At 42.5% G+C, this 24,161-nt stretch overlaps 2 protein-coding genes and 1 non-coding gene across 3 annotated transcripts; 1 reads left to right on the forward strand and 2 right to left on the reverse strand.

Annotated features, from left to right (window-relative positions):
- The first annotated feature begins 2,754 nt into the window (after window positions 1-2,754).
- Window positions 2,755-5,954, forward strand: LOC141691860 (uncharacterized). The gene is made up of 4 exons (XM_074496612.1): window positions 2,755-3,276; window positions 3,496-4,324; window positions 4,976-5,214; window positions 5,928-5,954. Exons 1-4 carry the CDS (start codon window positions 2,755-2,757, stop codon window positions 5,952-5,954), a joined length of 1,617 nt encoding a protein of 538 aa, XP_074352713.1.
- A 4,541-nt stretch (window positions 5,955-10,495) lies between these two features.
- LOC141691861 (uncharacterized) lies at window positions 10,496-12,055 on the reverse strand. The gene is made up of 4 exons (XM_074496613.1): window positions 11,540-12,055; window positions 11,319-11,446; window positions 10,988-11,255; window positions 10,496-10,927 (listed from the first exon to the last, which is right to left on the reverse strand). Exons 1-4 carry the CDS (start codon window positions 12,053-12,055, stop codon window positions 10,496-10,498), a joined length of 1,344 nt encoding a protein of 447 aa, XP_074352714.1.
- Window positions 12,056-14,053: 1,998 nt separating this feature from the next.
- Window positions 14,054-14,160, reverse strand: LOC141694701 (small nucleolar RNA R71). Its single transcript, XR_012563986.1, has one exon. It is a non-coding gene; the product is annotated as a small nucleolar RNA R71 (small nucleolar RNA).
- Window positions 14,161-24,161: the final 10,001 nt, after the last annotated feature.

A 24,161-nucleotide genomic window follows, 5' to 3' on the forward strand; every position in this document is an offset into this window, starting at 1 on the left:
AACCCCGACCTTCTATTCAACGGCGAAGCCGACCCGACGGAGTACCTTATTCAATTTAACACTGAGATGGAAGTCTATCAGGTGCCGGAGATGACCCGTTGCAGACTCTTCGCGGCGTCACTCAGAGGTAGTGCCCAACAATGGTTCTCCAAGTTGGGACCGGCTAGCATAAGAACGTGGAGGCAATTGGAGGACTTGTTCGTCAGACAATTTCAGTCGACCCTCCACTATTCGCCTCCTGTGGCCACGTTAGCCAACATCAAGCAAAGGGAGGGGGAGCCCTTGGCAGAATACTTTCGTCGGTTCAACGCCGAGGTCCCCAAGGTGAGAGGAGCCAGTGAGGAGACCATCAAAAATTTCTTGATAGCAGGGCTGAAAGAAGGATCGAAATTTTGGAAGAGCCTCCAAGCGAGTGAGCCGAGGACCTTGGCCGAGTTCTATGAGCAAGCCGAACCCTTCAAGAGGGTAGAGAAATCGATGAGAGAGCTGAAAATCAGCGAAAGCTATCGAGACAAGAGGGACCGATCCTCAAGCCCTGACGAAAGGAGGAAGACATATCGGCGTAGTTCGAGCCCGAAAAAGTCTGCCCGTGGCAAAGAGACCACAAAAGATTCGGGGAGGCCTTATACAAGCAAATGGCAGACACACACTCCTCTGGTAGCCTCTATCGACCACATATATGCTACATATGTGGGGAAGGGGGTATTCAGGAAGGCAACTCCTCTCACAGACTACAATAAAAGAGACACTTCAAAGTATTGTGCATACCATGAGGCCACCGGACACGATACAGCTGATTGTAGACAACTAAAGGATGAGATCGAGACTTTGATTAGACAAGGGAAGCTTACGGAGTGGGTTGTCAAGGAGGTTCGAAGACACATGACGGATTATCATACCGTCCCTCCTCCACCCCCAGAAGACAAAGAAAGGGTCCCTCGGGCTGGTAGTATTCATATTATTCTAGGCGGGTCTCACATTGGTGGAGACAGCCGGAAGGCGATGGACAGATATGCCCGGAAAGCAAAGGACAAGCCGCTCACCAACGTCAATCATCTAAGCCAAAGGCCCCCAGAGCTCTTTGAAAGGGAGGTCGATGATATCGTATTTAAAGAGAATGATGCAAAATGGGTGCATTACCCTCATACCGATGCCCTAGTCATAAAAATGAAGATTGGGACGGTGAATGTTCACCGAGCAATGGTGGACACCGGGAGTTCGGCTGATGTTTTGACTTATGATGCCTACAAAAAACTGGGATTATTGGATAGAGAATTAACCTCAACAGGTGGGCACCTGTACGGGTTCACGGGAGACTCGATCGGAGTGAAAGGGACAATTCGGCTCCCGGTGACCATAGGAGAGGGGCCTCATGTGGCCACCCAGATCGCTATGTTTACAGTCGTAGACCAGCCTTGTGCCTACAATGTTATAGTGGGCAGACCCCTTATGAGGGCAATGAGGATGGTGACCTCGATCCATCATATGACGATAAAATTCCCAACCCCCACGGGGGTAGGCATCTTGAAGAGCTGTCAATACGAATCCAGGGTCTGCTACAACCAGGCACTCAAAGCGGCCGAGTCAAGAAATGCCTCAAGGGAGGTAGCTGAAGCAGGTGAGTGCGACATCCCCATGGAAGAGGCAGAGGGCAGGAAAAGAATACGTCCTGAGGGCCACGAGACTTGTAATTTGATTTCAATTGAGGAGTTGCCCGAGAACTACTTCGAGCACATGGGAATTCATGTGGAACCACGCCCAGGGGCCTTACTAATGGAAGCATCTCAGCCCATCATGTTGATACAAGAGGGGATTGTAGAGGAAGCAAGTGATAAAGAAGAGAGCCCAGAACAAATCACTGCAACACTTAGGAGAGGGAAGTGGGCACGCAAAGAAACAACAATCACTATGGACCCATCCGACGGAATCACTCGAACTGTAACTGCGACCTCTGAACGCTTGATAAACCCGACCCAAGCTCACCAAACCGAGCTCAAGGATGCGGAAGGTTTGGCAATCACGGAAATGGAAAAAACTAGCGAGGCTCGAGCAGATCTAGACCCGAGAATGCCCTCAATGGTCGAGAGGGCCGGGGCCGCAGAGGACACAATCCCGATCTTGGTAGACCCAAATGATCCCTCCAAGGTACTCAAAATAGGCTCTAACCTAAGTCCTGACTTGAGAGAGGATCTAGCCCGCTTCCTAAGGGAGAATTTGGATGTCTTTGCATGGTCACACTCCGATATGATAGGGATAAACCCAAATGACATATGCCACCGGCTCAACTTGGACCCGAAAAAGAAGGGGGTTAGGCAAAAGAGACGGCCGATTAGTGGAGAGAGGGCAGAGGCCCTCAGAGAAGAAGTGGATAGATTAATGGAGGCAGGACTTGTGAGAGAAGCCTTCTACCCCGTGTGGCTGGCCAACCCTGTGCTTGTCAAGAAGCCCAATGGCAAGTGGAGGACATGTGTAGACTTCACTGACCTGAACAAAGCTTGCCCGAAGGACAGCTTTCCTCTACCCCGAATCGACCAGCTGGTTGATTCCACGGCTGGGCACGCGCTGCTTAGTTTTATGGATGCTTATTCGGGATATAACCAAATCCCCATGTATGGGCCAGATCAGGAGCACACCTCCTTTATTACTGATCGGGGCCTTTACTGTTATATCGGGATGCCCTTCGGGCTCCTTAATGCGGGGGCAACCTATCAGAGGCTGGTGAATAAGATGTTCAAACATTAATTGGGGAAGACTATGGAGGCCTATATAGACGACATGCTGGTGAAATCGAAAGAAGCGAGGGATCATGTCCGCCACCTGGCAGAAATGTTCCAGATCCTAAGGGAGTACAGAATGAAACTCAACCCCCAGAAATGCGTGTTTGGGGTTGAATCGGGGAAGTTTTTGGGATTTATTGTCAACCATAGAGGCATTGAGGCCAACCCAGCCAAGATACAAGCACTACTCGAGATGAGATCCCCTCGACGGGTGAAGGATGTTCAAAGCTTAACAGGACGAGTGGCTGCCTTAAACCGCTTCGTCTCAAAATCCTCCGATAAATGCCAAGAGTTCTTCAAAGCAATCAAAGGAGTGGGGAGGAACTTTAAGTGGACCGAAGAATGTGAGGAAGCCTTTCAGAACATAAAGAAGCATCTCAGTAGCCCTCCCATGTTGACCAACCCAAAAGCAGGAGAAACTTTGATCCTATACTTGGCCGTCTCCGACTTTGCAATAAGTGCAGTATTAGTCCGAGAGGAGGATGGTGTCCAGCTCCCGGTATATTATGTGAGTAAAAGGCTAGCCGATGCCGAGACTCGATACACAAGCCTCGAAAAGCTAGCGTATGCTCTGATTCTGGCCTCCCGAAAACTCAGGCCCTATTTTCAGGCACATAAGATAGAAGTGCGAACCTCCTACCCCCTCAGACAAGTGATGCATAGACCAGAATCTTCTGGTCGAATGTTGAAGTGGACGGTTGAGCTCGGCCAATTCGAGGTGGATTATAAGCCAAGGACTGCGATCAAAGGCCAAGCCCTGGCCGATTTTGTGCTAGAATTTCCCCCACATCAAGAAGTGGAGCCGGGAGCCCTTGTTGTTATACCTAGCACAGAAGAAGTTGGACTGGAGAGACAGAATAGTGCCCCATGGTGGAGCCTATATGTGGATGGTGCCTCTAACGGTGATGGAGCAGGAGCTGGAATCGAGCTAATCAGCCCAGAGGCTCACAAAATCAGACATGCGACCCATCTGGCCTTTCATGCAACCAACAATGATGCCGAGTATGAGGCCCTGATCAACGGTCTCAAGCTAGCTTTGGAAATGAAGGTCGAGAATTTGAATGTGTTTAGTGACTCCATGATTGTGGTCTATCAGGTAAATGGGGGGTATCAAGCTAAGGGGCCGAGAACAGAGCTTTACCTGAAGTGCGCACAGAGGATAATCGCAAGATTCAATGAGGTGAGGCTGGAACTAATCCCGCGTGGGCAGAATGAAGGCGCGGACGAGCTAGCTAAGCTCGGTTCACGCCGCGAGAGCACTTTGCTAGGGACCGTGCCCCTTGATATACAGAGGCAACCTAGTGTGCCCGAGCACGAGGTGGGCAGCCTCAATAATGAGCTCGGCCCCACGTGGATGACATCTATTCTAGCATACATAAGAGAAGGTTCACTTCCGGATGAAAAGAACGAGGCAAGGAGAATAAAATACAAAGCAGCCCGCTATGTGATATACGACGAGATTCTATACAGAAGGGGGTTCAGTGTTCCTCTTCTGAAATACATACATGGGGAGGAATGCAACTACATCCTAAGGGAAGTACACGAGGGTATTTGTGGCAATCACTCGGGGGGTAGCTCTCTAGCTCAGAAAATCCTCCGTCAAGGCTACTACTGGCCAACGCTGAAAAAAGACGCCTTTGAATTCTCCCGAGCTTGTGATAAGTGTCAGCGATATGCCAATTATTACAACAACTCCGTGGCCTCTCTCACATCCCTCATGAGCCCCTGGCCCTTCTCCATGTGGGGAATTGATCTGATTGGGGAACTCCCGAAGGCCAGGGGAGGCGTCAAGTATGCGGTAGTTGCGGTAGACTATTTCACTAAGTGGGCAGAGGCCGAGCCCCTAGCCACTATCACAGCGAGAAAGCTCCGGGAGTTTGTATACAGGGCTATTGTATGTCGCTATGGCATCCCTTACAAGCTGATATCTGACAATGGGAAACAATTTGATAGCAAGGAGATGCGAGAGTTTTGTGAGCAGCTGGGGATTCAGAAGAGCTTTAGCGCAGTCTGCCACCCCCAGAGTAACGGGCAGACAGAGGCTGTTAATAAAATCATTAAGCATACCTTAAAGGCAAAGCTTGAAGAGAAGAAAGGAGCATGGCCAGAAGAACTCGCCCAGGTCCTATGGTCTTATAACACTACACCCCGAACCATAACTGGAGAGACCCCTTTCTCTCTGGTGTATGGGTGTGAAGCTATGGTGCCCGTTGAAGTGGGAGCAGGATCTTTTCGAAGGGACAACTATGACTCAGAGGCAAACGAGGTCAATCATCGGCTCTATTTGGATATGATCGAAGAAACTCGAGAAGAGGCTCAGATCAGGATTGCGGTATATCAGCAGAGGACAGCTAGGCATTACAATAGTAAGGTTCGAGCCCGATCTTTCAAGGTGGGAGATTTAGTTCTGCGCCGGGTCATGCCAAATACCAAGGTGGTGAGTCACGGAGTCTTGGGAGCAAATTGGGAAGGCCCTTACAAGATAAAATCGGTGCTCTGGGAGGGAACCTACCACCTCAATGATATGCAAGACAAGTTGATCCCAAGAGCCTGGAACGCGGAACACCTTCGCAAGTATTATCAGTAATATTATTCTTTTCAGACTTAGTATTATCTTCAAATATTCCTAAGTCTCGGGGGGTAGTGCCATATAGGTGCCTCCCTGAGACCACAAGCATGTATTCCTTTCACTTCCCATTATCTATGAATAAACGATTGATCTCTATTTGTGCACTTGATATTTTAACTTCTGTTAATAGATTAAATACCCAGCAGGGGACCCCATCCTTGGGAACCCATGCGAGGACAGAACAGTTGTTTTATTAACATGTTAAATCAAACTGGGCCCCGACCCACTTGATGCCAAGAACATGAAACGAGCCGGGCCACGGCCCGCTTAGACAAATACGAACACATAGTAGATAAAAGATGTGGATAGAGATATAGGCTCGCGATGCGAGCTCATACCCTGGCCCTCAAAACCATAAATGCGACCCAGGGGGCCCAGCCCTCCATCAAACATACTCAAAATCGCATGATGCGAGGAGAAGACACATGCGAGCTCCTAGTGCGAGCACACCTACAACACCTGCGAGTCGATGCGGGCTTGTTCCACTTGGCATTCTCTTTCAATGGTTGTTTGATTTAAAGATAAAAAAAAACCAGCTAGCACTGTAAAGACATACGCGGGCACAAAAAACTTAGACATTTTATACAAACAAAAGTTAAATAAATTATGCCCCGAGGCAGAATATTTCAAATACAAACGCGAGGCGAGAGGGGTGCCCGCTTACCCAGTCAAAAGTCTAGTTCTAATCAAAATTACATTAAGGGTTATCAGCCTCTGCTCCCTCACGATTTTCACCAGCGACCTGGGCCTTCTCGGCCGCGAGCCGAGCCTCCTCAGCAATTTGGGCATCCCTCTCCATCTCCAGCTTCAACTTGTCAGCATGCCTCGCTGTGCTCGCACCCAGAGCCGCCCAATCGAAGTCAGGAACCTTCTTCATAAAGACTTTCATAAAATTCCTGGCCCCCAGGTTCCTAGCATCAGCGAGGGCGGCCTCATGGCCCTCGGTCAGGGCAGAGACTGATCCCTCCAGCTCGAGCACCCTCTCCTCGAGGGCATCCTTCTCCTTCTTACATGCCTCAGTAGCCAGGTCATGAGCCTCCTTCTGCTCCCTTAGGGCCTTGTCGTGAGCAGCGTTCAGGTTAACTATCTTCTGATTATAGTTGTTCACCAGCGTAACTTTCTCTTGCCCGTGCTCAGCGACCTTACTCTGAAGGGACTTGACCTTAGCCTCAAGCTTTGTGTTGGTCTGGCTGAGGGCTCGCATCTCTCGAGCCTTAGATAACTGACGATAGTATACTTCGGCCGCGGCTCGGGAGAGTGCATCCTGGTTAACCTCGAGAGCAGAAGAAGACCAATCCTTTAAATCCTGCTCGCTGATGTGACCTTGGGCGAGCCGGCCGAATGTGGTCGCAACCATATTGGCAGAAGAAGAAGAGGGAAGAGGAGCATCAGAGGGAGCAGCTTTCTTTGGCTCAGGCTCGCCAGTTTTTCCTTCTTTACCTCTGTGCCTCTTTAGTCGAGGAGAGGGCCCTGAATCCTTGAGGTGCTCGGAGAGAGTAGTCATGCGGGCCGGAGGATTGGCCTGAGAGCGAGCCCTTATGCTCGCAGCTGCGGGCTGAGCTGGGCCCGAGGCCGCAGCCTGCTCAGCCTCTTCCATGAAGGGGATAGGAGAGATGGCCATTTCTGAAAAAGAAAACAACAAAGCAATAGATTAGTCACAGCAAGATGCAAAGGAAAGAAGTAATGCGAGCAGGTGAAAAATACGGAGAATTAAAGTGCGATGTGAAACGAGATGCATGCAGGAAAATAAACGCGAGCACACAAGCTCGCGCATGCGAGCAGCCAGGCCCGGACGTGCGGGCCCGATATTCTTACCCTTTCTGGATCTCTTCCTAGATTTCTTCTGAGGAGTCAGCCTCACTCCTTCCTTCAAAAACCCACATGCGACCAGATTGGTGGTCGTTATGAGTTTTCGGATGTCCCGGTCCGCCTTAGGAAGGTTTAGAAGACTGTCCGCGTTTATCTTTTCCTGTCCCACAAGGACAGTGCGAGGCGGGGTGGCTGGAGATAAAAGAAATTCTTGTTAAAAGGAAAGAGCTATGGTAGAAGAAACGAGAGCGGGCAAGAGAAAACTTACATGGATTATAATAAAAATGAGTCTGGACTCGAGGCACCTCGTGGATATAGAAGTAAGGGCTCTTCCACTTCCCTGAGTTGCTCGGCCCGTTGTGGATGAGGTTCTTCTTGTTGAAGCACGGCCAGACAGAGAAGTAGAAATACCCAAAGTCGTTAGGAGAATGCTTCAAATGGAGGAAGTAACCCAGCCGCCTCGCGGTTAGAGAAGGGTACCCGCATTTGTGGTACATGATGTACAATGCGATGGCGGCCCGGTATCCGTTTGGATTGATCTGAAGGGGTGCGAGCTGGAAGTACTCGCAAATATCTTTGATGAAGGGATGAAGAGGAGATGAGATTCCCAGCCTTAATAGGAAGGTGGACAAGACCATGCGAGGCACCCTGCCTCCATTCTCCGAGTGATTGAATCTATAGCATCTCATATGAGGTAGGGGCAAGACAATATGGCCCTCAAGCTGAAACTGCTCAATGTGCTCGGCCAGATGTTTCTGAGTCAGCGAGGTAGGCAGGTCGCGGCAAGCGAGCACCTTAACCTCCTCGTTTGCAGTTGAGCTCTCCTCCCCATCAGGAATGATCTGCCTTCTGAAAATAATCTCACCCTCGAGCTCAGGCTGGGCAGGAGGCACATAAGGCTCGGGAGAGGCTGCGGGGGCATAATTATAGTTACAAATCTTGTACTGACTTGTAACATCTGCCACCTCCTCGCTCTGAGGAGAGTCATAGGACCAATGCGAGCCGTCCTCTTCACCCTCGAGTCCCAGGATGGGATATTCAGCAGCTACATGCTCTTTTCCTTTCTTCCTGGTGTCATAGTATGCACTCCCCAGGTCGCTGTCAGTTGATTCTGAGTCAAGGTGAATGGGGTCGAGGTGGTTAGCTGCTGCTTGCCTCAGATGGGCTGCCCTCTCTTCAGCCATTTCTCTTAAAATCTCCTCGGCTCGGTCTTTATCCAAGGGAGCAGGCTCGCGGTTTAGCAGCTCTTCTACCCCAAGGGAGGCTGGAATATGAGAGAGGTCCACGGGCCTATTTCTCCAATTATATATGTTATTCTCCCTGGTAAAATCCTCAGGGTTCGGGTCGAGGTGAATATCAAGCGAGCCGGATCCAGCTGCTCGCATCGAGTTCTCAACTCTGGCGATGTTCAGAGTCCCTTGAGGGGTGATAGCTGAGCCGGGAGAGATAGGTTGGCTAAGACGACCAGAAAGAGAGGTCAGCTCGCGTTGAAAGTCCTTGGAGCCTCGCTGCTCAGGAGGGTATTGGTTTAATGGAGATGGAGTAGCTGAAGAGCAAGCCGGGCTAGCAGAGGTGCGAGCCGGACTCGAGGAAGAGCGAGATGATCCATAGGCGCGGGCTGAAGACGCACTCGACATCTGTAAAAGATGGTGAAAATTAGTGTGTGGCCCTAAAAAAGAAAACAAAAAAAAAAAAAAAACAAGTATGGGGTCGCACCTAAGTGTCCTCACATCTCACACGGGATCGCACCTAAGTATCTAAACGAGCGAAAGGGCTCGCATCGCGCGTTGTGGTTGTGTGTGAACTCGTATCGAACATGTGGTGTGTGCTCGCATGGTGTGCGTGAATAAAGCATGAATAAAGAATGGGCTCGAATCGAAGAGTACCTGTGGGAGAGGTGTATGAAGATCCTGATGAATCTGGTCCCGGAGAATATCGCCGCCGGTAGACGGTTCTTGTTGAAATGATAATCTTCGCCGTGGTAGATCCTTGAGCAAATTGAGCAGCAATTCAGGAAGTGTTTTTGGAAATGTGAGAAATGAATTGAAATCCCACATATTTATAGGAGATAGGAGAGAGAAAGGAGGAGGCGACACGTGTCGTCATCTCATAAGATGACACGAATCCCCACGCCAGCTGTCCAACGGCTGTCAAAATGAATGCAAAGATGAAAGGCATGCGAGGCGAGACACGCGAGGCGGTTTGGTGCGGCCTGGTGGGCTCACACTTGCGAGGCCATAATAGGATTAGAAATACCTGGCCTCAAGATGCGACCAGGAATTTTGGGGGGTAGTTGTTATGCCCGCTTTCGGCCATGGGCCCTAAACAGGTCCCTGTGGGTGTACTAAATAGCTGGACTCTCGTGTGTGGGCTAGAACCATGGATTTATATGACTTGGGCCAGCACATGCGGGCTGGGCCCGTAACATGCGAGCTGGGCTCAAACATGCGAGCTGGGCTCAAGTGATAAAATGAGAGCTGGAATCAAACATGCGAGCTGGGCTCAAGTGATGACATGAGAGCTGGAATCAAACATGCGAGCTGGGCTCAAGTGATGACATGAGAGATGGGCTCAAACACGCGAGCTGGGCTCAAATGAGGACATGCGAGCTGGGCTCACACATGAAAGGTGAGCTCACATTTGTCATTTGGGCTCTCATATGCGAGCTGAGCTCGGTTGTGCCCACGCGAGGTGGGCTCAGGTGCCTTCATGCGAGGTGGGCTTAGCTGCCCACACACGGGCTGAGCTCATGAGCCCACATTTTATAGAAACAGAGGTAACATTATATTTATTGTTTGAACGCGGTGCGGGCCGAGGTGACCAGGCCGGCCCGCATCGAAAGACTTTGTGTGCAACATGGAAAGTGACTCATAGATGACTGAGTTGCTCGTAGATTTCGGGGTCGACACGGGTTGTTCCTACAATCACGGGAAGGATTGCGGAGATGCCGCGAGATTGTAGGAAGCGTGTGGAGCCGATCGAGATTTACGTGACTAATTGGCTGAAGGCCTGACTTTATCGTGGGCTTGGGCTGCACGGGCTGAAGAGTCCTAACCCTAGCCTACGTGACTTGTTCCCCAAGAACTACGTGAGGCTTGATCCCTATAAATAGGGTACGTAGGCACTTGTATGAGGGATGAGTCGACACTTGACAGAGAATAACAAACCCTATTCTTTCTTAAGGAGTCCACATACAAGCTCAGCGACCACCAAACAACCTTCCTCCGCCCTCAAACACCGTCCTTGATCTTTGTTCCGCCCATTAACCTCCACAACATTGTTATACGAAATTCTCCCTATAACAGTGTATAAGCTCAAAAGCTATAAGAACATTATCGTTAATATTCCTCCCGGGCACAAAAGCAGCTTGGTTTCCAGAGATGATTTGAGGAAGAATACGTTTTAACCGGTTTGCTAAAACTTTGGATAAAATTTTGTACAAAATATTGAACAAAGCTATTGTGCGAATATCCTTCATGCAACACGCATTCTCCTTTTTAGGAATAAGCACAACATTCGTATCATTCAAATTAGCCGAGAAAGAATTATCACGAAGCCAATCTCTACAGCAAATAAACACTTCTTTCCCTAGGATCGGCCATAAATTCTGAAAAAACGCGGGGTTGAGTCCATCCGGGCCACTATCTTTGCCCGGGTGCATTTCCTTGACTGCTATAGTGAACTCGGCGAAAGAAAGGCCTGCCACCAGCAACTGATTATGTGCTTCAGTTATAACAGGATTAAGATCCCCATTCTACTCTACTGAACTAACTTGATCGCCGCGAAATATGTCCAAAAAGTAGTTCTTAACTATGTTACACATAGCGTCACCATCCTGAACTCTAATCCCCTCATCATTTAACAGATTCGGGATATGATTTGTCTTCCTCCGAGTAGACGCAGACGCATGAAAAAACTTAGTATTAGCATCTCCCTCTGTAAGCCAAAAAACCTTGGCCATTTGCTTCCAATACAACTCTTCGTGCAAAAGAAGTTCATTCAACCTGTCTTTCTCCTCAAAATAGAGTTTAACTCCATCACTATCAACACGATTAACAAAAGAAGATAACAACTCCTTTTATTTCTTGACTTTATCTCAGAACTTGTGGAAGAAATCCCTGCCCCATCGTGCCATAAAATTAGAAACAGAGATGAGCTTTGGGAGAATATGCGAAGGAGGAAGAGCAAGCCAAAAATCTGTGGTTTCCTTCCGAAAGTTCGGATCTTGCAACTACATATTTTTAAAATGAAAGCGAAATTGCATCCCAGAAAAAGCCACGCTAATTAAATCAAGCAAGAGTGGGTCATGATTAGAAACGGGAACCTGAATGACATAGAGCTTACATAACGGAAACATGTGAAGCCATTCCTTCGTAGCAAAACTCCTATCCAGCCTCTCTTTCACCCAATCAGCAGTACCACGAGAGTTCTCCCAAGTGAATTTGCCACCCTGCAAATCAATTTCAGACAAGAGAGAATCATCGACAACCTCTTGAAAACCAGCCATAAGAGAACGAGCATGGGGAACACCACCCCACTTATCCTCAGGAGCTAAAAGATCATTAAAATCACCAATAACCATCCAAGGTAACCGAGTTAACTCAGCTAATCTACGAAGAAGGTCCCACGAGTTCTTCCTATTCTGACTCTCTAGAAAGCCATAAAAATAGGATAACGACCAAGCAGCAGTCTCATTATTGGAAAAGTTGACATTAACATGGTTTCGAGAATAACTCGTAACCTCACAATTGACATTATTCCTCCAAAAAATTGCTAAGCCACCACTGTGACCAACTCTATCTACAGAAAAACACTGAGCAAAGCCAAGCTTAATACGCATCTCCTCAAATTTATTAGAAAAAGCAATATTCTCATAATAAGTGGATTTTATATCTACTTAGAACACTTCATTATAGGCTTAAGTTGGTGTTTTGGACTCAAGTTGTTGGTATTTTTGAAGTATTTTTGTGTTTTTGCATTACAGGCATTAGTTGGATGAATAAATGAGCTTTTCAAGGAAATATGCTAAAAGAAGGTCATATTTTGAAGTCAAGATCATTCTTATATTGAAGAGCATCTCGATAGCTTCGCGTGGACTATTGAATTGCCAAATTTTGACAGACGAAACTCAAGTTACAGAAGAAACAAGAAAAGGAAGAAAATTCAAGAGGCTTGGCACGCCCGCGCGGAAGGCGGGGCGGCCGCGCCAGAGGTCAAAGAAGTCGCGCGCCCGCGCGGAGGTTGGGGCGGCCGCGCCAGAGTCTTGAGCCAGAATCCTGATTTGACTTGAATTTGATGATTGTGAGGGCCCAGGTCGTCCAGAAGCCTATATAAACCAAAAATAAGACATTTTTAATAACAATGAGTGAAGTGAGAGCAATACGAAGACCTAGAGAGCACAGGACGGCTGGGAGAAGAAGACTTTTGTATTCTTCAATATAGTTGATACTTTGGATGCTTGTTTTCGATTTGTCTTTGAACTCTAGTACTCTTATATTGTTTATAATCATATTTTCATTGGAACCCATGGTGACGATGAGTTCGATTTACTAATCGTTGTCAAGGGGTTCTAACGGATAAATGTATGGATTTCAATAATTAATTGTTTTAAATCTCTTATGTGTGGTGATTTATGATTTCCTAGTTTGGTTGTGCTTATTCGTCTTTGATGTGTAGCTAACATCTAAGATTGTTTGTTAATCTCTATTGAAGTGACAATGAATATAGAGGTTTAGAAGTTGCCATGCTAGCATAGGTTTATGTATGAATTGACATGCATGATTCGTGGGTAATTTTAACCATCTTATTCACCCTATGTAATCATGATAGATAACTCGCTCTTAAACCATTATGTTTTCAATCTTTATAGACATATAGGGACTAAGCATAATTGTTGTCTATTCAACTTCTATCTCTTTTGTGGATGTTTGATAGTAGGGTGAACATACAATGAAAGTTGGCTTATACTAATTTCGTGTTATCTGATTAGTTGTCATCATCATCACATGCCAATGTTAAAAGACATAGAATTTGAATGAAGTTTTTGATGAAGTTAAAATCTCATGTTTATTCTCATATAAGTAAATCACTTTTATTCTCTTAGTTAATGCTATTTAGTATAATATTTTAGTTAAATTAAAACTCAATTTGTTATTTGTCTTAGCATTGAATGATAACCATACATTGTTGCATAAGCGCATATTCTATTTAAACCAGTCTATGTGGGAACGAACTTTAATTTAATCTATACTATTTGTGATCACGTACGCTTGCGTGTATTTTCGCGTTTGAATTACAACGAACAAGTTTTTGGCGCCGCTGCTAGGGACTCGGTGTTAAATTTAGTTTATGTGCTTGTCATCAGTGGTCGTTAAAGTTCACCGACTCGGATTATTTTCTTACAAGGTTTACTTTAGTCGTGTGTTTTAGGTACTCTAGTTTTTATTGCAATGGGGGAACCAGCAGTAGATACGAAAGCTTTGATGGATTATTCTCAACCGAAAATCAATGACATTCAGTCTAGCATTGTCAGACCAGCCATTGCTGGTAATACCTTTAAAATCAAGTCTAGCACGATTCAATGGGTACAGAAGTAAGTCCAGTTTGGGGTTCTCCAATGGATGATCCCAATACGCATATTAGGGATTTCATAGATATCTGCGACACCTTCAGGTTCAATGATGTGTTTGAGAATGCGGTGAAACTGAGACTGTTCCCATTCTCTCTGAGGGAAAAGGCTAAGAGCTGGTTACACTCTCTACCAGCTGGTTCGATTGCTAATTGGGAAGATCTTACTCAAAAATTTCTCACTAAATTCTTCCCTATGGTGAAGACAGTTGCAATCAGGAATGCTCTTACTCAATTTGCGCAGTAATCGGGAGAATCTATATGTGAAGCTTGGGAGTGCTACAAGGAGATGCTTAGGAAGTGTCTTCATCATGGAATTCCTGATTGGATGATCATCAATTGCTTCTATAATGGTTTGGGAGCACAGTCAAGACCTATGCTCGATGCAGCATCAGGTGGAGCATTATGGGCAAAAAGCTATGAGGAATCTTATGATCTAATTGAATTGATGACTGCTAATGAATATCAGTATCTAACCCAGAGATTGCCACAAGGAAAGGTAGCATGAGTTCTTGAAGTGTATACAGCTACGACTATCACTGCTTAACTAAAGGCATTGTCTATGAAGATCGATTCTCTGGCTACCTATGGTGTTAATCGGATAACCCGTGTTTGTGAGCTGTGTGCAGGTTCGCATGCGACGGAGCAATGCGTTATATCTAGTGAATAATCTCAGTTTGTGAGCAACTTTTAAAGATCGCAGCAACCAGTTCCAGACACTTATTGTAGCGACTGAGAATTTCGTGACATAATTAAGTGAATAAAGTATAATTCTGTGATGTAATTATAAATCATGTGATTAAATAAAGGGTTACAAATTTTTTTTGGCTAATTGTCTTTATTGTATATTAGTAACTGGGAACGTAAAATGACACGTTCCAGTTTGATGAGTTAGCTTAGGGGATAAGCTGTGTTGTCGGGCCGTCAGGTAGAACGGGACCCGTCTTAAAAAAGATTAAGGTGTTTAAATGTGAACTATGTGTTTTTATGTGAAATAAGAATGTTTAAGTGAGTATTATATTCCAGTGATGTGTCAGTTGATATAAAGAGAATGATTGAGAAGCGTAAATGAAAACGCTCAACGTCGGGCCGTTAGACAAGACGCGACCCGTTGCGCGAAAAGCGAATATGAATAAAAAGAGAAAGTTTTTATGATAGAATGTGTTTCGATATGAGTCATGATATGTGAATATGTGCTATTGCTTGAGAATATGCTTGATTATGTGCTTCGGTTATCTTTAAATAATTTTAATGGATTTATTTAATTTAAAATAAGGTTTATTGAACCTTTAAATGTTTTTATAAAATTATCCGAGTATGTTCAAGGAGTGAAATTTGTTTTGTTATCTTCAGAATAATCCTAGAGACTTTACAAAAATTATAGATGGATTTATTTCGTGATCGGTGTATTTTTAAAATGATTTTATGGAGTTAAAATGCTATTTTCAGCATAATCTTGTAAAATTCGTATTAAATCAACCGTTCGCTCAAAATATATATATATATATATATAATATGGTTGAAAAGCTAATTTCAAGATCTACGTTCTAAAATTATTATTCTTTGCATTCCCATTGTTATTCCCAAGGAACTAACAATGAGATTTATAGAAGGGGGTTGAATGTAAATCTCAAAACTTTTTAAAGTTTTGAGTAGTTTCAAAGGCTAAGTGTATAATGAACAGACGTGTGTGAATTACTTTAAGCAAGTGCAGACATATGTATATTCAAAACACAAATGTAAAGAACACAGAAGCTTTTAAAACTTTTTTGGTGGATTTGTTGTTCCACCAGAGATGTGTATTTCAGAAAATCTGTGATACAAAGAATTGTTCACAGCTGCTTCCTAGTACAAACTAGATGATTTTCTCTCTGAATTTTTCTAAACAGCTCTTGAAAATTCACACCTAATTACTAGCTGCAACTTGGTTTATATATCACCAAGTTTTACAAGTGAAGACAAAGATAAAATACAATTATAAAATAGTCCTTCACATGTTTCTTCTTCATTTCTCTATCCAATGCAATCTAAGATAATCTGTGAATCTTTGAATACTTCCTTGTTTGTACCAGAATGGAAATGCTGTTTTTTCTTGATTCCTCCAAGAGGCTACCACATTCCAGTTGTCTCTATCAACCCACGTGCCTCTGTCAGCTTATGAATTGTCACTATCAACTGTAATAACCCCAATTTTTGGAAATTTTTGAAACCCTTATGAATAGTGTTTTTGCTGAATGAGAAAACTTTTCACGCCACACTATGTAGGGGTTCTGTTATGGATATTCTGAGATTTTATTAGTACTCTACATGGTATATAAGTGTATGTAAAGATCGTCAGAATCCAATTCCGAACACTTTGATTTTTCCCGGAAATCCACTAGATACGGAAAGAATTGAGTATAAGGTAACAGGATAAAAAGGATTTAAATTAAAGGATTATAAGAGAGGATCATAAAAGGAATATAATATATTGAGAAAGGTTAAGGGAACCTAAATAATAAGATCTCGGGTATGATCCCTCAAACGATAAACGAAAATGAAAGTTAAGCGAACCGTATAACAGATCAGCGGTCATTAGGCAAACAATTAGGAAGTTAATCAAAGAGATTAGAGGGGATGATGTCATCCAACCAATGGGAAGAGGACAAAGAGGGAAGGATGACACCACATGATGACATAAGCATGACATAGGAGGGAAGGAAGTGTGGTTGAATTATAACCACACAAAATCAAGGTTAATTAGGTAATTAACCTAAAACAACTCAAAATTCAACCAACCAAGCAAACATTTCATTTTTCACCAAACAAAACACAAAAACTCCTCCATTTTCAAGGAAGCTCTCGGCTTCTTTTTTTCAAAAATGAAGATCCAAGTTCCACCACTTACTATTTGGCAAGGTATTTATCTAAGCTTCCCCATGGATAGTTACATACTTCCTATAAGTTTAAGCTTCTAATTCCAAGCCAATCTTTTTCTATAAATCAAGGAAGAAGATGGTGAATAGTACTTTCTTGAAATTAATTTTTGTGTTCTTGATTTCTTTGAAAGAACAAGCTTGTAAGAGGTTAGATTAAGGCTTCCATGGGCATTCCAAGGATCTTTCATGGATTAAAAGCTTCAAGGAAGGTATAAACTCCAAACCCTAGCTTTAGTTTTGAGTATTTAGGAATGGTTATGAGTAGTATAGTATATGTGAAGCATGAAGCTTGTTTGTTTAGAGTTTGGGTTGTAGTGGTAGTGGTACGAATGTTGAATCTTGTTGATTTGTTAAAGGAATTAAGTATAGTTTAAATTCATGATGAGAATAACATAAATAGGAAGAACTTGAGGTGTTGGGGCTGTTGGAGTGTGTTTTGGATGGATGTTGGTTGTATGATTGATTTGTGGTTGAATTGTGGTTGTTTTGAATTGGTTTAAATTTGGGAAATCGCGTAAACATAGCCGTCGTAATGTCCGATTTACTTTAGACTGCTTTTTGTTCATAACATTTGGACCCATGAACTCCCTGCTAGATTATGACCATTGCCATTTTTAGATAGTTCATGTTACGAGCTTCGTTTTGATATGTAGTTCGTTTGATTCCGATGTACGGTTTAGGAGAAACGACCGTTTTAAGTAACGACATTTCGCGAACGAAACTTTTCCCCTCACCTTACTTTGAAACATAGGTTAAAGACCAAAAAGGGTTAATTAATGTATGAAACAATTATGGTAAGAGTGTTAGGCAGTTGGTAAGACACTCGCGAAGGAATTGCCTTAAAACTCGTAATGGTTAAATTATTAAAAATGGTGGAGCCGAGGGTACTCGAGTGACTTAAGAGAATCAGTAAGCGCAAAACAAGCGTTAGAGTCTAAGTTAGTTAAAGTATAGATTTACAAGTGACTTTGGTTTAATTCCAACTTACTTGTTGTTTATAGGTTACCAGACTCGTCCCGAGCCTATTATCACCCCTAGTCGCTCAGGCAAGTTTTCTATCCGTTATACTGTTGTTGTGATGTATACACTTGTATATGCATTATCTTATAATAGATGCATGATGGTTATATTAGCAAATTCTTGCGATATATTGTAGCATGTGATATGGTACATATGCATGCCTGTTTCGTATTCTTGCCATATATATCTGTTGGTTCAGTTGATAATACCTATGCTAGAGAATAGCGGTAATTTGCATATACCCTTAGTATAGGGACCCAAAGGTGAAAACATTTTCTAAAACCGGGAGTCGAGGATCCCGAGTAGATTTTATATATATATATATATATTTATATATATATATATGGTTATAGTTTTCAAAACTATTAATCGAATAAGGTTTATTCGATAACTTTATTTTATTAATGAATATTATCTTGAATATTCATTCGAGGTATTATGACTCCGCTTATTATTTATTAATATTCTTTATTTTATTAAAGAATAATGTTCGATAACCAAACTTACTTTTGATATTCAAATAAAGATATTACTTTCGTATAAGTATATCTTTGATTATTTACTATTCATTTCAAGTATAAGTTGTACAACTTTTACTTCAATTATTTTTATAAAAATTATTCTTTATGGGAATATTATTTAAATAATAATATTCTGATATTTCTTTATATTGAGACTGAATTACCTTATTAAATTAGCATTATTCCAAACACTCTTTAAAGTGTTTTCAAGTCTTTAAAATGATTTTCAAAAGTTAGAGTGGATCCCAAAACTCATTTTTATATTTAAGATCTTCCTTTTAAAAAGGGGATTTAAATACTCGCTCAAAACCAGAGGGATCCGACTCTGTGGTGTATTTTAAATTCGCAACAAGGTTGTTGTCTTGATAAAAGAGTTTTTGATTACTTACCCAACACTCGGGAAGTAAAATTCTTGGAACAAGTTAATCCATTAACAGGCATCGCCTGGGAAATATCGGTGAGTTTTCCTTTCCAACTAGATACGACTTCTTGGTGGAGCCGTATCAACAAGTTTCTACTTGGGGAAAGTGGGGACGAGCTTTACGTTTCAGTGTCATGGATTTCATCTGAACTAGGAGTGGCGTAAGTGGTCGAGTAGCGCCGGCCCAGCCTTATTATATTGGCCCAAATGGCCTGGAAGTTCCGCTAAGGCGGTCCATTCCTTAGGAGTTCAGTGTTCGGTTGACAAGTAAATCCGACAGGTTCTCCTCTACATGTAGAAAATGGTGGGGTTATACTACTACGACTGATCATCGTAAGTGGTCTTCCTGGCGCGGCAAACTCCCGTAATGAGTTCATCATCCAATTGGATATTTCTGCAACACTACCCAGAGCACTTCGATAGAAAGGCTACGATTGGGCGATTGTTGAGTGTTGGCAGGGTCAAGTTTTCAAAATGATGTTTGCATCAAATGAAGTATCTCGTAACTTCATTTTATTTTGGTGATATTTTAAAGATTTAATCTATTCAAATCTGGTCTTGTAGTCTCATCTATGTGATGAACTTTTAAAACTAATTATAACTTGAACGGTGGTAGTTCAAGTAGTATTTGGAAAAGATATAAGTATATTGGAGTATCTTGTAACTTCATCTTTTAAACTTATATCTAGTAAATGATTATCTTATGCATGACAAAGATTTTCAGAAAAATGTTGAGACAAGGTTAGATATATGAGATCACCTTGCAATGATATTTTTATACAGTTATACACTGGAACTCTGTGTGTATTATGCATGGGAGAGGACTTCCAATATTTTGAAAAGTATATATTTATATATATATACTGAATATTTTGCGACTTCATCGCATTAAGATATCAACTTGGTTCATTTCTTTTGACCAAGACTTTCATGAGTACTATGAGAAGGCTCATATATTGTTAATCATTATACATAGTATTTTGGTGGGCTTGCTGCTCACCCTTGCTTTCTTCTTTCATCACACAACATCAGATAGACAAGATGAATAGGACCAAGCTCCCAATTCGCGAGCGGATAGGAAACGTTCCGCAGTTTCCTATAGGCGTTGATGTCGCTGTAACTGAGGTAGGAACTACCAATAGGCTAGGCTTTCAACTTTTGATGTATCAGATTATGTATATTTATGAATTGTAATAATGGCAAAGAAATGTAAATTTATTCAGAAAACCTTTTAAGGTGTATTGGCAGATAATTGTGGAATAAAATGACTTGTGATTATTTTTGGATGTTCATCTCTGAGACTATAACGTGTGGTGTGTGAATTTATTGTGGGGTCACAGTACAGAGTAGTTGATTAATTATTAAGATTGGGTGTTATTAAGGGAAATGGAACTCGTGACAATCCGGATCCCCGACCCCGGATTTGGGGGTGTTACAGAAGTGGTATCAGAGCTAAGCGTTATAAACCTCAGAGATGAAGTGACGTTAAGATAATAAGTACACTAAGATAAATAAGAACTCTTGCCAAGTTCATAGTCGGACTACCTAATGTAGTACTGACAGTTAAAACCCTTATGGGAACCCTTATAAATATCGTGATAGGAGCGTAGTTCGTTATCATATATGGTAGCGGGACTCCGAACCCTGAGGTTGAGGAGCAACAATGCGATGATATTTTATTACTAATTGGAGATCGGATTGTGGATCCGATGGAGCGTCCTAATACAGGACCGGATTATGTTCATATTGAGGATGTAGCGGTTGAGGATGTTGTCCTAGAAGGGATAGTTGCTGGGGAGGATCCCGTGGAGGATCCTGACAAGAATGAATAAAGAACCACTGAGGAATTGATGACCATGGTTAGGGAAACTACCAGAGGTAGGATTGGCCGGTCACTACCGGAGGTTCATTCAAGTTTGTAAAGATAGTAGCCCCTTTAACGCGGCTTACTCGTAAGACTGAGAAGTTCGAATGGACAGAGAAATGCGAGAACAGCTTTCAAGAACTGAAGCAAAGGTTGGTGACGGCTCCTATGTTGGCGTTGCCGGATGGATAAGGAGATTTTGTGATTTGTAAGTGACGCTTCGCATAAGAAATTAGGGTGCTTCTTATACAGCACAGCAAGATAATCGCGTCCGCGTCAAGACAATTAAGGGAATATAAAATTCGATATCCTCACCCATGAGCTTGGGCTCGTGGCAATAGTTTTGCCCTAAATATTGGAGGCACTACTGGTATGGATAGAAGTGCGAGATTTACACAAACCATAGGAGCTCTAGTACATTTTTACGTAGAAAGAGCTCAACATACGCCAGAGGAGGCGGTTAGAGCTAATCAAGAATTATGATTGGGAAATTCTTTATCATTCAGGGAAAGCCAATGTGGTGGCTGATGTCCTTAGTAAAAAGGAGAGACTCAAGATGATAATGTCTTTGGGAGAGTTGATAAGAGATTTTGAGAAAATGGAAATAGATAAGAAGGTAACCGGAGCCGGTACCGAAAAGCTGTTTGAGATTGCAATACAGTCCGAATTATCGAAAAAGAACATATTGTGCCAGAAAAAGTGATGAAGGAAGGCAAAGAGCCAACAATTAGATAAAAGATTAATACCGAGAAAGATGAGAAGGGAATAATGAGGTATTCCTACTGAATTTGGGTTCCAAATGTTCAAGAGCTTAAAGATGAGATCTTAGATGAAAGCTAGTTTGAGGAATAAGATTTAGAGCAAACCCTGAACCTGATAGTCAGGGAGGTCGCCATCAAGATAGAAGGAACCCATAATATAATGAAGTGGAAAACGAGGATTTTAACGTATAAGATAACCCCAAGTATGGGAGAAGGATGAAACATTTCATACTAAGGAAACAGAAAGTCGAGTAAGGAAAGGAGACCCGAGACGGTACTCCTATACGGAAATTCATGGACCTGTCTAAAAAGAACTTAGACTATTATCCCCAACCACCACCTTGAGGAAACAATGCAGTGAGAAATTCTTTCAGGACCTTTAAGTCGCTAAGCTCTCAGAGTTCCAAGGAACAGGTTGACCCAGTCGAGGCAAGAGCCTGGCTAAAGGAAATATAGGAATCATTTGAGATTCTAAATGATTGACGAACCACAAAAGACTGTTTTTGTCACTTACCCTCCTAGGAGAGAGACCACCCGCTGGTGAAAGACCAAGGAAGGCACGGAGCAAGAGATTATAATAAACTGATTAAAGTTCAGTCAATTGTTTTCAGGAAAGTACTTCCCAAGGTTATGGAGATAGTGTAAAAGCTTTAGATCCAGAACAAAGGCAGACGAGTATGATGAATTATGAATCTAAGTTGTAAAGGTTATCAAGATTCGTTCTGAGGACACGAATCCAGAATGACAGGATGTTTTAAATCGATGCTTATGTTGGGTTGGTTCATGAAATAATGATAAGAGAAAGGAAAATAAAAAGAAACTGAAGTGGAAAGGAATATAAAGGCAATAAAGTTTGAGGAATGATAAGGAAGTTGGGTATGAGGAAACCCTAAAGACTCGTAGCAATAGAAATAGAAAAGTATGTAATCGTCAGGATGAGGGTGATTCACCATGAGTTAACATTGATGGTTGAAGGCATAAGAGATACATATATTTTATCCCCTGTAAGTTGGGAGGATTCGAGGAAACCTTGAGATAATTCGAAGGATAAATAATGAGACGCGGATAGACTGAGGAGACAAGGAAGTAAGAAATTAGGAAAATTGGATGAAGGAAGTGACCCTCAAGAATGTGAAGTGTAAGACCGGTGGCTTGATACCCAGAAAGGGAGACGCCAGGTATGAAAGATATCCCAACATTGAGGTGACTGTTGAGATAAACAACAAAAGTAAATAAGGAATTATTAAGAAGAGGTTCACGTTGAACACGACCAATATCTTCCAGAACATCCTTGTTATCGTTACCAAATTAGGCAAGAAAAGCGGATAACCGTTGTTATCTTTTGGAGGCCATATTGATTGACCTCATTTTGAATACAGATGTTATGGTGAAATTAGGCATATACTATCGAGGTGGGAATGATTGAATAAGACACCCTTATCAGGGATATATGACTTGATTTATCCATGGAAGGATGCATGTACCTTTTTAAAGGTGAAATTAAGGATAGAACATCGGTAACTTAAAACGAATCCTAGGGGAATGCATACAGGTTGGCATTTCACCCTTAATAGGGATAGTATGAGTTTTGACAATATGAATTGGAAAGGATTAAGGTAATAACAACCTTTAAGGATCAGTGGAGAAATTTTTCAGAAGTATATAGACAATGATTCTGGTATTAGTAAATGGTATTTTGATATGCCCTGTATCTAGGGAATACAGGAGGAACGATTCAAGGATAACCCTAGAGGTTTTACAAGGAGAAAAGTAATATTCAAAATTATCAAGAATAGAAATTATGATAAATGAAATGTGACGTAATTATAATGATGCCAAGTAAGGCACGTGTTAAATCACGAGAAGGTATGGATCGAACCAGTAATGGTCGAAATTGTTCAGGGCAATTAGGACTTTAGATAAAAGATGTTCTAATATGATTGAGAGTCAGTCATGACAGTGATTAACCTCTAAAGACTGAGGCAATAACTTATGGAAAAATGGTAATTTTTTTTACTCATCAGATTTTAAGGAAAACATCTTCACATAAGCTGTGATTGAAATAAGGTAGAAAAATTATTTGGAGGTGGTTAAAATGACATTGACTGTAAGGAAATTTTACTATCAGGAAAGGCCAAAGAGGTGGCCGACACTTTAAAGGTAAGAGGATAATTATAGGTGCTTGTGCCAAAGGAATACAGTGATGATGGTTAAAGCTATGCAGGTTGTATTATGGTTTGGAAGATTGACATTCCTTCTGATGACTGTGCAATACCCAACCGTAATAGTAGTTGGTAAAGGTTTAATTCGTGTAATCGTCATGAGCGGGCTATCTATCTCAGAAGGTACTATCTTGAGAATAATCCAGGACAATATTTCAAAAAGGACTAAACGAACCTTGAGTTAAGTCTTCTATTTAAGGCATACGATTAAGAATGGTATTCACCTGCTATCGTTGCTTTGACTGAAACTCTTCTGCAATTTTATCTACTTCATGTCATGAAAGTATGTCAGAGTTTGGATTGTTCTTCATGAATTATGATTGGTGATTATGTTAACTCCTTAGAAGTATTCTATACGACATGTATGGACTCCGTATGGTTAGATATTAAGATTTCATGGAAAGTGAATGATGACAGTAGGTCAGTGGTGGACCATAGTAATGCAGCAATGATTCTGCAAGTAATGAGCTAATTACAACCGTGAGAGTTGTATTGGAGTGGATGTTGAGATTGAGTACCACTAATCGGGTCGTGGTAGAGTATAAGTTATCATTGATAGACTAATTAAGTAGAGTATCTACCTATTGAATAT

The sequence above is a fragment of the Apium graveolens genome, chromosome 10, assembly GCF_009905375.1.
Source record: "Apium graveolens cultivar Ventura chromosome 10, ASM990537v1, whole genome shotgun sequence".
Taxonomy (NCBI): domain Eukaryota; kingdom Viridiplantae; phylum Streptophyta; class Magnoliopsida; order Apiales; family Apiaceae; genus Apium; species Apium graveolens.